The 17,456-nt window shown below is 32.7% G+C and overlaps 1 protein-coding gene across 1 annotated transcript; it reads left to right on the top strand.

The window, feature by feature from the left end:
• Positions 1-437: 437 nt before the first annotated feature.
• On the top strand, positions 438-15,907 carry LOC143081673 (alpha-1,3-mannosyl-glycoprotein 4-beta-N-acetylglucosaminyltransferase C-like). Its single transcript, XM_076257428.1, has 4 exons — positions 438-652; positions 11,539-11,618; positions 12,870-12,933; positions 13,693-15,907. Exons 1-4 carry the CDS (start codon positions 559-561, stop codon positions 14,838-14,840), a joined length of 1,386 nt encoding a protein of 461 aa, XP_076113543.1. The 5' UTR covers positions 438-558; the 3' UTR covers positions 14,841-15,907.
• The last annotated feature ends 1,549 nt before the right edge of the window (positions 15,908-17,456 follow it).

Below are 17,456 nucleotides of genomic sequence, written 5' to 3' on the forward strand. Positions count from 1 at the left end.
AGAAACAACAAATAATACATGAATTCGCTATAATGTATCAGCATTTCGTGCATATTTAGACTAGAGGCAATTCAAATACCCATCGTTTTAATTGTTTATCGTTAATACTTTGACAAAACTAAACCAACTGACTGCTTATAAACAAATATTATTTCTATGTTTTACTTTTATAAATGTTTGAAACTAATGGGGAAAAAATATGTTTTATTATTTTTGTTTAATTCACCAATGTCCCTTTAAAATATAGAACATTGATTATATAATTTAGTACATTCAAATGTCTTTTGAATGTCAGCATTGTTTTTAAAACAATATATGCAGCGAAGCAAGAAACAAAAGAACAATAAAAATAGATTTAATACTTTAAAATCCTAAATAACATAGTTATAGAACTTAACATACATTTAAAACTGACAGACAAATCATGTAATCAACGGTCTATTGTAAATGACAAAATTAACGAAGATATATTCGTTTTTTTCTTTTAAAATTAGCATATATTTACATACTATCGTCTGAAGCAAACAGATCATTTAAGGTAACATCGTATTGTTCATTATGGCGAGCGTCGGACAGTTCTCAGCAGGATTTGCAGTCATAACTATAACTTTAATGTTATTACAGATTTCAATGTTCCTCAGATCGGAGCATCGTAAGTATACATGTAATCTTACTTTTAATTCATATTTAGTCAGCACTTCGGTGTTGACATGAATATCAATTATATGGTCACTTAAAAAAAAATTCCTGTTTACAGATGAATGAATTTTTCGAAATACTAAGGATGTTCTTATCCCAGGCATAGATAACTTTAGCCGAATCAATTGGCACAACTGTTGGGAATTTTGGGTCCTCAATGCTCTTCGACTTTGCAATTATTTGGCTTTATAAATGTTTTGGTGTGAGTGTCACTGATGAGTCTTATGTAGACGAAACGCGCGTCTGACGTATTAAAATTATAAGCTTGGTACATTTGATAACTAACGTAACGGTACCCAAATTGCACCGAGTACCCAAATTTCACCGAGTACCCAAATTGCACATATTAAGCAAAAATAGCAACGGAAATCTTACAAGTCTTATCCTAGAGACTAAACAATTTGTATTTTATGATTTGATATGTTGCACGTCTTTCAACAAAGGAAAACATATTTAGATTTACACAAAACGTTTAAAGTATTTATCTACAGATGAAGTGTTTACTAAAAAAGTAAATATGGCGACGTCATCAAAACGTCATCTTTTTAAAATTAGCAAATACAATATGTTACAAGCATCCATTTCTTAAAAAATGAAGAGTAAGACGTCGCGCAAGATACTGGTGAGACGTTACGCGCGATGTTCGTACCGTTTACGTTTTTTGTATGTTTTGTGGGTAAAACTGCGCTGCAGGTGCAGAAAAAAACGTATTCTAATTAAAACAAAGATATTAATGTGCTTGATTTAAATGTCCTTGTTCATTTATCTTCATTAAGACATAATAAAACGCATTTGTTCGAGTTGTTATGCATTTGATTATGGATTTTGGAAAAATAATGGGCTGTCCCGGGTAACATTTGACGACGAAATCTGAAGTATAAGCCTTCTTTTCGACTTTCTGTTTGCCGATTTTCATGATATTTTTTTTTTGCCGCAAATTACCATGAAATGACAACCCATTATGATATATTTATTTGACGGCTAATGGCGTCTTATTCTGTTACGCCAGGTAAATCTGCAAAGTTTCATTGTGTCCCATCTCCATTTTCGAAACTACTTTAACGAAAACAGTTAAAAAATACGAATAAATGATGTCATCAGGTGAGAAAATGATATAGCTAGTATAATGTTATTTTTCTGTAAATAATTAATTTCAAACGCAAAATCGGTCAAACACAAAAACAAAAAAGATTCTAAATTTTAAAAATTGGTGAATAAAATGTCACACGTTCATTTTTTGCAAAAACGTTGCGTACAGTCGTAATTAAAGTAAACTATGTTTAGTTTTGCACTTGATTATCGACAATGGCATTCTAATATAGACATGTTATTTTTCTAATCTTTTCAAAATATCTATATTGATCTCCATAGCATTTGTACTTTCCGAGAAAAAAATGTTTATAAATTGGTGAAAAAGATGTCGCACGCATTAAATTTCTCACGGCGGCAACCTGACGTCGTTTCGAATAGCCAAAAACAACAAAAACTGCAGTGCCATAAAAACACACAGAACAAGCCCACAACTTAGTCGATTGTCGGAGCATGTATTGTTCAACTACATATATAGAGAGAGACTTTTTTTAACTACGATTTGATTTATCTATATGTTACTGATTTTTCGGATTCTTTTTGTTATTCCGTGATATTGATAAGTGTTGCCCTCAACCCGGAACAGATTGCATGTTTTATTTTTACTCGCAAATTTTAAATTAAGTGCAGAACTTACAAAGTTTTTAAACGAGTAAAACTTGGGTGCGTATTTGTACGAGCATTTCTTTTGTGTTTCTATCTTATACCAATAAAGAGGCATCTTTAAAAGTTAGGGACAAAATATGTTTCGGATGATGCTCCCAATGTATCTTTAAAAACGATACGAATATATTTCTGTGAAAACTAAGAAAAAACTTACACTTGTCAGAAAATGCACTAGACCGGATTATGTGTAAGTACTCTAGAGAACTTTTATACAAATTCGCTGGACATCAGTTCCGTGCATAGTGGCAAAATGCACAACTTAAATTTTTGAAAGAAAACATTATTATAGACTACTTGTATTCCAAAAAGTACAGTTGCAAAAAAAAGTTTGAACTTCAACAAACTTATTTTCAGCGCAACGAGGTATTTATCTATGTGTCCGTTGTTTATCGACATAGAGGTAGACGGAGTAGAAATTTTGCCGGATATTTCATGTATTATCACTTTATATTATCAGTTCAGTAAAAGTCACGAAATTGTTTTTGAATGTTACTAAATTGACATTTTTTTCAAACACGGATATAAAATTTTCATTCGAAATTATTTCGAAACTTGAAAGGGACTTTAGGACGCAGCCGGATTTTTTTTAATATTGCGGGAAACATTTGAACGGCACTAAGTTATTATATTGTAAGCGCCGAATATTTAGATATGTCGAAAGTACAGATCGTGACACAATATCTTTTAAATTCGTTCCTAATACCAAAAGTCTCTATCGAGGTTTTTTTCTTCTTTGGACGATGCTTATTTGACAGTTAGGTACCTGTCATGTCATTCTTGTGAAAACTATTTGGTTGGTAATTACAAAGACTGCATAAATAATACCATTTGAAGTATAAGGCGACCATTGTCGAGTACAACTGAAGCCGCAATTGGGGTCCCACAGAAGATGTGGTATGATTGCCAATATGACAATTAACTCTTCGCAAGAGACCAAAATAACACAGAAATTAACAACTATATGTCACCTAACGGCCTTCAACAATGAATAAAGCCCATATCGCATAGTCAGCTATAAAACCCCGCAATGACAATTCAAACGGGAAAACTAAGAGTCGTATTTATTTTAAAATGAACGGAAAACAAATATGTAACACATAAACAAACGACAACCACTGAATTACGGGCTCCTGACTTGGGACAGGCGCATACATACATAATGTGGCGGGGTTAAACATGTTAGCGGGATCCAAACCCTTCGCCTAACCAGACAAGTACATTAACTTTACTTATTCTAGAGGTATTTTTGTAGCGCCAAAACCATGAACAACGTCCGATTTTAGCGATAACGTCTGTTACGCTTATAGACACGAACATCGCGCGTAACGTCGTGACAATTTGAAGGTGATTCGAGAAAAATCGGCGAAAAGGCTAACTGTCCGTTTAGGACGCAACAATTTGCAGAATCGCTAAATAATTTTCGTTACCCAATCTAATGGCAACATAATATCTGTTTTTCATGATATTTTTTTCACGAATAGGTTTCGATTTGAAGCGCGAAATTTTATGAAATAGGCAATTTTGCCGTGTAATGCGTAACATTGAACATTGAGATCTCCAAACATTTTTGAGAATGAAATATGGATTGAGTAGCCAAAGGTAGTTCTCATTTGGAAGGAATTAAGAACCATATGTAAAGTTTTGAATTACATAATTTTACTTACATATATGACGTCATACATGTAGAAAAATGACGTCATAGCAACTTTTTGATCTTGTAATGGTGACAAATAATCTAGACTCCAACTGCAAACTTTGAAGATCAAATTCATATACTGAAGGTAATTTTAAAAGGATATCCTTTATATTTATAATTTATAAATTACAAACATTTCTGTTTAAATTGGTACCAAACTTTTTGAGTTTACTTGTTTTAAAAAAAAACTATTGAAAAAATTTAAAATCAGAAAAAATGTCCCGTATCATCTGAAATCCAAACAAATATTCCATTTTGACGATTTCGGGATCTACGATGTATCGCGATTAAATCAGAAGAAAAATACTGATACAGATTTCAAAAATTACAACAAATACTGAACATGATAATATAAATACTGGCTGTTTTTATATTTTATCCTTTTCGCAAATAAAGAAAAGAAAAATCAGAAAAAATGTCCAATGAGACAAAAAACGTCGAAAAATAATGAAACGTCATACTTCACACAGAGTCAATACGCAAAAGAAATTATAAGAAGAACTTGTAAAGAATCGATCTTCAAACATGAAACGATATGGGCATGTTTTTGCCTTAGGGAGCTTCCATTTGATTTTTAATGGGGGGGGGGGGGGGGGGCTAGAATGAAATTTGAAAAAGAGGGAGGACAGGGGTTTTGAGAGTAAAAAAAAGGCAGACAGGAGTTTCGAGTAAAAAAATAATGAATAAGAATGGAAACGGGGAATATGTCAAAGAGATAACAACCCGACCAAAACGTAGAAAACAGCTCAAGGTCACCAATGGGTCTTCAACATGCGAGAAATCCCGCACCCAGAGGAGGTCTTGAGTAGGCCCCGAAATCCTAATGTATACTAGATCAAGAAAATGGACGCCACTCTTCACTTCGAAACACAGAGATGAACTAAAAGTAAAAAAATATAAAAGACTAACAAAAGCTATAGGTACCTGACTTAGGACATGCGCGAACTGCGGTGGGGTTAAAAGTGCAGGATGAGCAATTGGCAAACAAACCCAGGATAAACTTGTAAAAAAAGGCAGGACCAAATATAGTGAAAATAAAAAGGCAGGACCGAGATAACAACTAAAAAAATGCCGGACAAAATTTTTCATCCTAGCACCCCCCCCCCCCCCCCCCATTAAAATCAAATGGTTGCTCCCTTAATGAAATAAAAATATTATTCTATATTAAAATTCGTAAAAAATGATTTGACTTTAGGAAGTTCTGAAACAATCTAAAAGAAGAGTTACCATATTAGATAATTTTCGTAGACAAAACAAGAGGCACCAATCCCTTCAAACAACCGAAATGATCTCTGGTGTTTCAGGAGAATGATTAGTTCCAAAAAAATAAAACACGAGACAAAAAAGACTCATATTTAATTATTGAATGTATTTATAAACCAACAATCAATTAAAATAATCGGACTTAAAAAAATCAGACCAAAATTTTGTGTACATTCAAATATAAATATGCTTTCAGAAATATGAATAACAGAAAAAAAAGTAAACTTTCGGCTAAGGAAATACTTATTAGGAACAGAGAACGAAAAAGGCTTCAGAAAAATGAAACGAGTAGAAAATCTTATGGAAAGTTGTACAAGAATAAAGAGAGCGAGACAAAAACATATAGTCAAACGATTAATGCAAGAAAAAAGAGAGAACAAAGGGAGAAATCTAAGAAAATAAATGAAAGAAAACTGAAAAATAAAATGAATGTCCGTAAACACAGAGGTAAAAAAAATGTAGAACTTTCATCAATGTCACTTGTTGTACCAGAAGGTTCAAATGTTTTCAAAAACAGAATGGAAAAGGCCAGAGCCCTAAGAAAATTTAAAGAAGGTTTACCAAAATCTCCATCTAAACGATGCGCAGTTATATCGACTTATTTGGCCCGCAGATCCCCTCGATCGCCAACAATAGCTAATCTGAAACATTCAGTTTCGCCAGTTGAAATGGCCGTCGTTGCAGATATTCAAGAAATAATAAAATCTACAAAATTAAAGCGATCTAAGAATGCACGTTCGGTAATGAATTCTGTTACTGCATCAATCAGCGGGGAAAATTTAGCAAACTCGAGAGGTAAAATTAAACTGTATAAAAATTTAGGTTTGCCAGCAAGAAGGGTTGCTGGAGGCCAGCGTATTAGGTCTAGAATTCTTAAAAGTGAATCGTCTGCATGGGCTCTTACGCAACAGAAAACAAGAAAAGATTCCATTTCAGAAGAAACAAAGAAAACAGTTTATAACTTTTGGCTCTCTGATGGCATATCACACCCGACCGGCAACAAATCCGATATCAAAAGGGAACGATTGGGACCAAACTTATATACTTCGCATATGACACACGTGCTGGAAAAAACACAAACTGATGCGTATTTAGATTTTGTCGCCAAATATCCGGAAATTAAAATTGGACAAAGAGCATTTGAGAAACTTCGACCGTTTTTCGTAAGACCTGCATCTGAAAAAGATAGAAATACATGCTGTTGTAGATATCACGTGGAAGCAAACCTTGTTTTCAAAGCATGTATGAAGTTCAGAAAATCGTGTGACAGGGAAACCGATTCGCAAGAAAGTGACTATCCCGTATTTGAGAAAATGTCAGACCTTATACATATTACGCTATGTCCAAAAGTAAATGGATTTTATAGAAAAAAATGTCTTGACCGAAAATGTAGCCTTTGCGGAGTTGGTAATTTCAAACTTTCACCCAACGAATCACAGTCGTCTTCAACTGTTGAATGGCAAAAATATGAATATATAACTGAAAAATCGAAGGGTAAAAATGTAAGGCGCCGACTGACCCTGATAAAAAAGAAAACTAGCGTAAACGAAATGTTTCTCAATTTAAAAAAGCTTCTCGAAACTTTCCCCGCTCACCAGCACCGATCAAACTGGCAAAGCAATCAACTTAAAAGTCTTGTTCAGAACTTGCCAGTCAATCATTGCATATGCATCCACGATTATTCGGAAAATTATCGCTGTGTCGAGAAAGAAGAAATCCAATCCAATTACTTCCAAAGAACTGAATGCAGCATTCATGTAACCGTCATATGCACCGACACGCCATTTTAGAATACGATGGTGTAGACAGTACAGAAGAATTTCCGGAAATAATTACGGATCATTTTTTCGTAATTTCCCCGGACCTGCAACATGATAATGATTTTACAAAATATGTCCAAAAGAAAGTTAAGGAATACTTAGATTCAATATCATACACAGTTGATCATATGCATGAATTCACAGACGGTTGTTCTAGCCAATATAAATCGCGGCACTGTTTAGGAAGTTTATCTACTGCCATCCCTGATTTCGGATATAAAACATTCCATAGAAATTTCTTTGAAACAAGCCATGCAAAAGGGCCTCAAGATGCCGCGGGGGGATTTATAAAAAGACAGGCGGACATATCTGTTCTACGTGGCAATACAGTGATTCAGAATGCGAAGGATTTATTTACGTTCTGCGAAAGTAGCCTTAAAAAGCCAAGAAGTGCATTATTTAAAAGAAGGGTATTTCGATATGTGGACTCAATTGATAGACACAATTCCAAAATATTTAAGCCGATCCAGCAAAATAGACAAATACATCATGTTTTTACTAGTACATGTAATGAAATCATTGTTTCCGATCTCTCTTGCTACACGTGCGATCAATGCATTTTGGGGAATTATCTTAACTGTTTAAATGTAGAAAATACCGGGGTAAAGAAAACTATTAAGCCACGCGAAATAACACAAACTTCTAACGAAGAAGAAGTAGCACAAGACACTGACATTCTTTCAGAAGACATATCAGATTTGGTATCCATAAACTCTGTTGTGGCTGTCAAAACCGACGATGATAACTTTGACTATTATTTAATGAAAATTTCCAAAGGTTCACACGTATTGAATTCAGCAGAGAGTGACAGCTGGGGTGCTACATATCCCCCTGGATTCGAGGTTTTCCGGGGTCATTATTATGACAAAATCAGTGACAATGATCCGTTAAAATATAAACTTAAAGACAAAGACTGCTTTGGTACCGACGAAATCTCTGCTATACATACTTGCTGATGTAGATGCCTCTTATCGTATAACTATTTCAGAGGACACCCATCTAGACATTCTTTCTGTATTGGACAATTTGGATTGAAATAAGAATTAAATTATAAAACATCATGAACTGTTGTTTAGCCACTCATAAAATATTTTAGTAGACCTTTCCGATTCAAATGAAATGATTCAACGTGGCTCTGCTTATAATTAAAAAATATAAAATATATATATATATATATATATATATATATATATAAATAGAGAATAATACATGGCAAAATCCGTATCATATGTCGTATCATCCCGAGACATCAATATCAGCCCAAGGGCCTTTAGGCCCGAGGGATGATATTGGTCGAGGGTGATACGGCATGTGATACGGATTTTGCCATGTATTATACGCTTTATCATATATTTCAACAGAAGAGTATTATATTAAATGAACTGTTTTCTGATCCATAGCACTGGGTTACCTTCAGTTTTGCCTTTTGTTTTGTTTCAAAGCCTTAAATAACTGCTCAATTATTTATACGAAGCACCTGGGTTACCTTACAATCTGTTGTTTTAAAAATATTTTGTTTATTATTGTATTTTTTTTAGTGTTTTGTATTTTTTATAGTTGCATTTAGTGTGCCAAAAAATATGTTGTGAAAACTTGATGTTCGTGACGTCACACATACAATATGAAAATTTGACGTTCGTGACGTTACATACCAAACAATGACGTCATTCAAAAAATTGACCTATTTTGAGGAAATTTTTTCTTAAGCAAAAAAAAACCAAAAAACTGACTATGTTAAAAAAAAAAAAAAAAAAAAAAAAAAAAATGCGATACGGGTTTTACCATGCGATACGGGGTATGCGATACGGGTTTAGCTATGCGATACGGGGTATGCGATATAGGGTAGGTGATACAGACTGGAAAAACGAACATTTATTAGATATACAAAATAGCTGTATTTTGTACTAAATATATGATAAATATATATATATATACATTTTTCGTTAAATAAAATATACATGAATATCTTTACTGAAAAAAAATATTCCCATGAAAAAAAAACCTGAATGAATCAATGCTTACACATTAGAAATCACATTAGAAAAACGTTACGTAAAAAACAAGAAAATAAGACGGCTTTTTGCTATATTTCCGACGTTACGTTATTATCACCAGTATTTTGCGCGACGTCTAAGCATTGACTAATATCTAATTGTATAAAATATTTGAAGAAATTAAACAAAAACCCTGTTATTCGACTTTTGACGATGCGAATTTAAGCATAGACGCAATTTTGGTACTCCTCATTACAGAATCATTGATCGTTTGGAGGTCAGTTCAGAACAATTTTTCTATGATTCAATATGGATTCAAAATTAAATAGGTGAAACCATACAGTAAATAATAATACATCTACAAAATAAACACATAATGGAAACTTCTGTCTGGAGCATAAAAAAAACGTGGGTTACAAAACTGTAAAAAAAAATAGCTGCAATTTGGAGACCCTCACGTTATATATAAAACAAGATAAAGTGAAATATTGAAAATTATAAAAAAAAATATAAAAAAGAATATTACCTAAATTGATTAACCAATTGACTTTTTTGGCAAATGAAGTAGAAAAGAAAAAGAAATGATACTCCAGAATGGATCGTTACACTAGAACATTGACATGATTGACGAGTAACAGTTTTGAAACAGTAACAGCTCTCCTTGCAAGTTCACTGACTTTACTTTCGTTTATGAAGTTTATTGTATTAATAAGTTTTCTAAACTGTGATTTTTGCATACTTTTGACCTAATGTTTTTTTTTTAACATCTAAAGTTGTTGCTACCGTAAGAAAAATGTATAGGAATGCAGAATCTAAAAAAAAAACATTATAAATGTTGGAAATTTTAATCAAAAGGTTATCAAGATTAAATCAGGACCAACGCATCGACATTTTTGTTGGTGCAGTTTAGTTTATCCGTGTTAACAGTGCGAAATTAAAACTACTTAAGATGGTATGGGAGTCTAAAATAAAAATGATAGAATTTGTTCATACTTTGCCAAAACGTTGTATCTATTGATACATGTTGAAAAATATAATAAAAATGATAGGTCACCGCGCATTTTCTCAAGCTACAGGACGGGACAAAATGACACATTTTGTATGGATTATACAGGAAAAAACACCATTTTGTGATTAGAAACTAAACAAAATGATAGAATTGTTAAATACTTCAGGAAAAGATAGCTTTCAGACAATGCTTTGAGAATATCAAAAGAAAAGATAGGGTCACCGTACGTTTTTTCCGGCTAAAATACAAAATAGGAAAATTCCATACAGAATCCTTCAGAAAATGCACTTTTTTTAGAGTTACCTCCCCTTAAAATGCCAATTTTAAAAAAACATAAAAACAACAAAAAATAATTAACATTTGCAAAAATATCAATGTTTAGAAGTTATATTCTTATAAATTGGTACTTTTAAATGAAAATGTACATTAAACATCTGCATTCCTGCATCAAATTTTGCTAACTTGATGGAAAATCTGGACCTTTGATTCTCTGTTTTTTACAATCCAAGATGGAGGAAGACACCCATACCACCTTAAAAAGATTTTGTTAATTTCTTTGTCATTTCGTCTGTTGCTGGGAGTTTTCTCATTGGCAATCATACCACATCTTCTTTTTTTATATTTACACAACAACTAATTATTCTAACTGATATATCTATAACATAGTACAGAAATAGTAGTTACGCCAATGTTATTCTCTTATTTATAGGGAAAACGGTACTGTTTCATTTTCCCAGCATTAGGTTGGCCTTTTGTGTACCCAAGACAGGTGAAGGAAGTCAACTTAGGAGGGCTGTGATTGGATGTAAGGGGGCAATATATTTTTTTATTTATCTATGAATAACTGCAGTGTGTAAATTTACAATATAAATTTTAAAACCTATTGAAATATTTTCTAGAGAATTATTCGAAGAGGCTTCCAAAATTTCCTTAATTTGGTGTAAAATGACGGTGGGCATGGATAACATAAACAAGCTCCGTTGGAAATTGGTCATGATACTATTTGGCTTCAATTTTTAAAATAGAGTTATAAAGTACTAACACCACACATAACTGTTTTATCCAGGTTTTTATTACTAAAACTGGTAAATTTAGAAAATGTTAGTATTGTCGCCTATGGCAGAATAAATAGTACCGTTTTCCCTATTATACATGTGCTATGAATGTTACACTGTGGTATATGAGCAAAAGGTTTTGTCACACATTGAAACAACATTTCCCTGAATAAAACATGTCTTTTTTCAAAGATTGTACTTCAGGTACTAGATGACATGTTAATTATCCAATGCTCTCATCATTTAGGGCATGGTGTTAGACAACATTTAGAAGACAAAAAGATAGAGTTTGTATATCGAATGAACTTCACAGAATTGAAGATAATTGTAAGTTTAAATTACTAAAAAGAGACGAAAGATGTCACAGGGGCATTTTGAACTCGAGTTGAAAAGAAATTGACAACGCCATAATGAAAAACAAAAAACCAAAACAAACAAGCTGTAAACAAAGCACTATATTATACAAAGAAAACTAAATTATGGGACCAAAACCTGGAAGATGCTCCAGAAGGGTAAAACTTTCCTTGTCATAACACACCACTAAAAATTATTCCAATTAACATATTTAATTGCATGTACATCAAAGTTGAGATGTTTACATGAAATTAAAGCTTTTGGTTGAAGGACGATTTGCAAAGCCATTGGCGTGATCCATGTAATATGAAAGCGGAAACCAAATCATCAAAGATACCAGGTTTGCGTGTTTTGTAATGTCTTCAAAAAAAGAAAGAGGGACGAAAGATACCAAAGGGACAGTCAAACTCATAACTCGAAAATAAACTGACAACGTCATGGCTAAAAATGAAAAAGACAAACAGACAAACAATAGTACACATGACACACCATAGAAAACTAAAGAATAAGCAACACGAACCCCACCAAAAACTGGGGTGGGGATCTCATGCAGGTGTTCCGGAATGGTAAAACATGATGCTCTAGTCAAAACCGTTATCAAAAGATGTATCCTCACTTTTTTTCAGAACAATACTTGTTTTTTTAAGAAACTAGCATATGTTGAAATATTACAGCAAACCCATCTCAAGATCCATTTGTAGATTCTTTAAGAAAGTATACATCTCATGAGATGAAAACTGTGATATGAACCCAACTATGGCACATGTGACATTTTCTTGTCTGTTTTTGCAATATTTTATTTTTTGATTCCATGAGAAGATGGTTACATGTTAAGGGTAAAACTAAGTGCTACCTGATTAATTACAATTAACTGTCAATTTTCATGTGGTAATTTGACATGTTGGAGCATTAAAACGTTTGCCTGTATTGGGTTTTCTCGTTGTTGAAGACCGTACTATGACCTTAACTTAGTTACATTTTACCTCATTTAATGTCTATTTGATAGTTACATCTAATATACAATCATACCACATCTTCATATTTCTATATGATAAGAAAAAGGCTTTGAAACATATAACATTGTAGATTACTAGATCTCTTTTGTTTTTCTGATGATTGTTTATATTTAGTGTTGACATTAGGCAAACATGTTATGTGATTCATACAAGGAATCCAATTTATTTGACACTAAAGTTAAGTAATCCTCTTTTTTATTTTTAATAGCCTTCTCAAAATAGGTCGATCACAAGAACTGCGGGAAGATTGAAAGAAGAAAGAATGCAAAAACGTAATATTAATTAATGTATACATGTTTTTATTTTATTAATGTATAATACATTGTTTTATTTTATTAATGTATAATATATGTTTTTATTGTATTAATGTATAATACATGTTTTTATTATCAACAGGAGAAAAAATTACACAAAATTTAATATGGAAACAAAAATACAACTTGATAATCAGAAGCTAATGTAGTAATTTATTGATTTATACAAATGTATAATACACTTGATAATAAGGCAAAAAAATAATATTTATTTGTCTGACTGCGCCATTTTTCTGTGGTATCAAATACCTACCCAAAAGCTAAAGACTGTAGGATCAATATGTTAATGCAGATGGTAAGGCATTAATCATAAATTGAGTTTTTACAATTTATCTGTTATAACGTTCGATCTGACAAAATCTAAACGTTTTTTTTTTTTTTTTATTTTTAGTCTAAATTGATCGGAGACTGTTTATAAGACAATCACCTTTTTAAACTGGAGTAATGGTTCTTGGTCTCGAAATGATAAAAAAATACAATCCAAAATTGAGGTAATAGATAAACTCATCATAGATACCAGGGTTGAAATTTTGTATTAACACCAGACGCGAGTTTCGTCTAAAAAAGATTCAGTGACGCTCGAAAAGAAAAGAGTTTAAAAAACCAAATTAAGTACGAAGTTGAAGAGCATTGAGCACACACGCACAGACAAAGACAGATATATTATTATTTATTCCAAAGTTAATTCATTTTTAATTTTGTTTTCTTTATTTTCAGGATATCTCACGATAGGAATTCCTACAATTTGGCGCCCTCGTACATATTACTTGTGGTACACGATTGATTCCTTACTGAATGCTACTTCCAACTCACAGCTGTTACAAATATATATAGTTATTTTTCTAGCAGACTTTAACACAACATGGAAGGAAATTACATCAAAAGATATAAAGCGCAGATATAAAGCATTGGTGTCAAACAATACTATTCAAATCATAACCGCTCCTTATAGCTTTTATCCACCGCTTGATAACTTGAAACAGACATTTAATGACAGTGAATCCAGAATGAAATGGCGTTCAAAACAAAACATTGATTACGCGTATCTTTGGTTGTACAGCAAGAATATTTCAAAATACTACATTCAAATTGAAGACGACGTTAAAACGAGTCCAACTTATTTTGCTGCTATTAAACAATTCATCTCCAATCAGAAACTACCCTGGGTATGCTTAGAATTTTGTCAACATGGATTTATTGGAAAACTTTTTCATTCACACGACCTACAAAAACTGGCCAAATATATCGTGTTATTTTATGCTGAGCAACCGATAGACTATTTATTGAGATACTTCAATTTTATTCATTTACAAGATACCAAAAGGGAACGAAAACCAAACGTGTTTCACCATGTCGGATTATATTCTTCTTTAAAGGAAAAGATGGCATACGTCAATCCGAGATTTTTGGATACAAAGAAATCTTTAAAAGGACAAAATCCTAAAGCTGAATTATATACAACCATGACATCTTTACCGAAATTTGATCTCAAAGCTGCATATTCGGTATACAATGGATACTTCTGGTCAAATTCACCTCCAGTTATGAATGATTCTATATATGTTATTTTTAAAAGACCACAAAGCATAAAAAGTGTCATTATTATGACTGGAAGTAAAGAGCATCCAAATGACAAACTAGAGCATGCACAGTTAAATGCATGTAAAAGTTGTCGACTTGTTGGCAAAAACAGAATTATTTGTCATGATACATACCTTTTAGGGAGGTTCAACAATGGTTCTGTAGTTGCAAATGACGTACGTAAAAAATATAACTTAAAATTATTCGGCTGTTTAAGATTAACAGTCACCAAAAGTCAGACTTCGTGTCTCATAATAAAAGAGATTGCTGTGTTTCTACGGTAATACACTTGATAAAGTCAATTTATTTATTTGATGGCTGGTTAGAATACATTTTTTTAACTCGTTATTTAACATTTTGAATTCATTTGATAATATGCATGTTGACAGCCATAGAGATATACATCTTACAACAAGTATACAGTCAAATAACAAAAATACCGAACTCCAAGCAAACTTGTTAACGGAGTCCCTCAGCAAATGGCAAACTCCAATGCTCAAACACATCAATCGAATTGATATTAACTGTCATATTCCTGACTTTGTACATGTATTTTCTTATGTAGAAAATGTTGGATATGTAGGTTTAAAGAAACAGAAGTGTCTATGATAGAATGAATTATTGCTTCGCATCACGGTGCGGAGCTATTAGTTTCAGTAGACATACACGCCATCTTCAAATAATTACTGATCACTGATTGGTTACTTTATGATGCGGCTGAGAATCAGCAACAGCCATTGGTTTAAATGAGATAAAGAATTACAGACTTTTCTCGTTCAGGATAAGTCATTTAAAGCCGAAAAATTAACTATGAGTATATCAGTTCCGATCAACTGTCATTAATTTATGTCCGTTTTATTATGCATATATTGCACACTGAAATTCAATATTGAAATATCAATTATCAATACACGTTTATTTGCTTTGTCAATCTGCAATATGCACGATTTGTTTTGCTAAACAATGTTCCTATACAACGTTTTTAAAAAAACATGATCTGTGTTTTATAACTTCTCATAATAGGCACACCTCCAGAGAGGCACACTCATAACGCACTTTTAAAGTAAATTCAATTTTATATCAATCAATTATCTAACAATACCTTTACATTAAATTAGGATAAAGCGAAGCAGTCTACAGCTTTTAAGAAAGCTAAAACTTGTGTCATAAGTTCGTAGAATAAAAGAAAATCCTATCATACCTGTAAATGGATGATGTTTTATCCATTAACAATCGAACCGACCATGCAAGGGCTGTATAGCTAGTCAATGTCGTTAAAAACTTCCATCGTAATAATCGAAACTTTCTAATAAGTTCCAATGTATTTACCTAGACTTAATAAACTCATCATAGATACCAGGATTAAATTTTGTTTTTATGCCAAATGCACGTTTCGTCTACAAAAGACTCATCAATGACGCTCGAATCCAAAAACGTTAAAAATGCCAAATAAAGTACAACATTGAAGAGCATTGAGGACCAATATTTCTAAAAGTTTTGTCAAATACAGCTTTTAAAGTATATCTATCCCTGAGGTAGAAAAGCCTTAGTACAATGTATTTTAAAAATTCAAAAGTTTTGTAAACTGTTAATCCATAAATATGGCCATATCCATGATGATTCATGTCAGAACAGAAGTGCTGACTACTGAGCTGGTGATACCCTCGGGGAATTAAAACTCCACCAGTAGTTGAATCGACCTACGTGATTTAAAAGACAACAAACGAATATTACTGTGCCTGATTTTGAGACATATACTTAGACTTCAGCGTTCACCACAGTACCAGAGTTTGTGACAGACGAGACGACATCAACTTAAAATTTTCAGCAATATACCAACTGCAATCCGGTATAGGGTATACATAACACTTCTCAAATCATACGGTATGGAAGTGCTTGTAGCTGTTACTCAGACTTTGTAAAACCCCTCGGTGTTTGAGCAATTGTTTGATGAGTCAGTATTTGTCATTTAGCTCTCGTCCCTTTTCTAAAATAAATCATCGGAATAGATCATGACCTAAACGATAATTTTAAGAATAATACAGAATTGTTTAGAGGTTGATAATTCTATATATGTGTTCAGGTTGTGTTGTGTATCGTTTTATTTACACTTCTGAGCTGTATTCGTCTATTATGTTCCTATTGGTCGTATAACACTTTACGGGACTCGATCTTTATGTCATAATGATATTCTATACTATACTATCAATATCAAATAATAGAATGGAAATGGGGAATGTGCCAAAGAGACAACAACCCGACCATAGAGCAGACAACAGCAGAAGGTCACCAACAGGTCTTCAATGCAACGAGAAATTCTCGCACCCGGAGGCGTCCTTCAGCTGGCCCCTAAACAAATATATACTGGTTCAGTGATAATGAACCCCATACTTAACTCCAAATTGTACACAAAAACTACTTTTATTAGCGCATTTGCATGTTTAAAACAATTCCGTTGTCAGTTGTGCTTTGTGGCTTTGGTGTTTGGTTAGACATTTCGGTTTTCGAACACCAATTATTGTCACGTTAACCAATCATTTCTACTCACGCAATGTTGTATATTTATCGGAACTATAAACTGTCATATAAAATTAATGAAAGGTTCAGCTATGATAAAGCCAGGTTTAAGCCTTCATTTTCTTTGAAAAAAAAGGTTTGTCTGAAGTAGGGAACATTACAATATTTTTCCATGCGTTTCTTTAGTTGATAAACGAATGTTGTCGAGTGTTTAGTTTGGTCAAGTCTTCTGGACTTCTCCCTTTATAAGATTACCTTTGGTGTCGGTATTTTTGTTAATACATGTTTTACTCTTTTGGTGTTTTAAGGGAATTGATTGCTTTTGCTGGCCCTTAAAATTCGGTTGACAGATGACTTTTCGACTCTTTAAACTACACTCAATA

This window comes from Mytilus galloprovincialis, chromosome 7, assembly GCF_965363235.1.
Source record: "Mytilus galloprovincialis chromosome 7, xbMytGall1.hap1.1, whole genome shotgun sequence".
Classification (NCBI taxonomy): domain Eukaryota; kingdom Metazoa; phylum Mollusca; class Bivalvia; order Mytilida; family Mytilidae; genus Mytilus; species Mytilus galloprovincialis.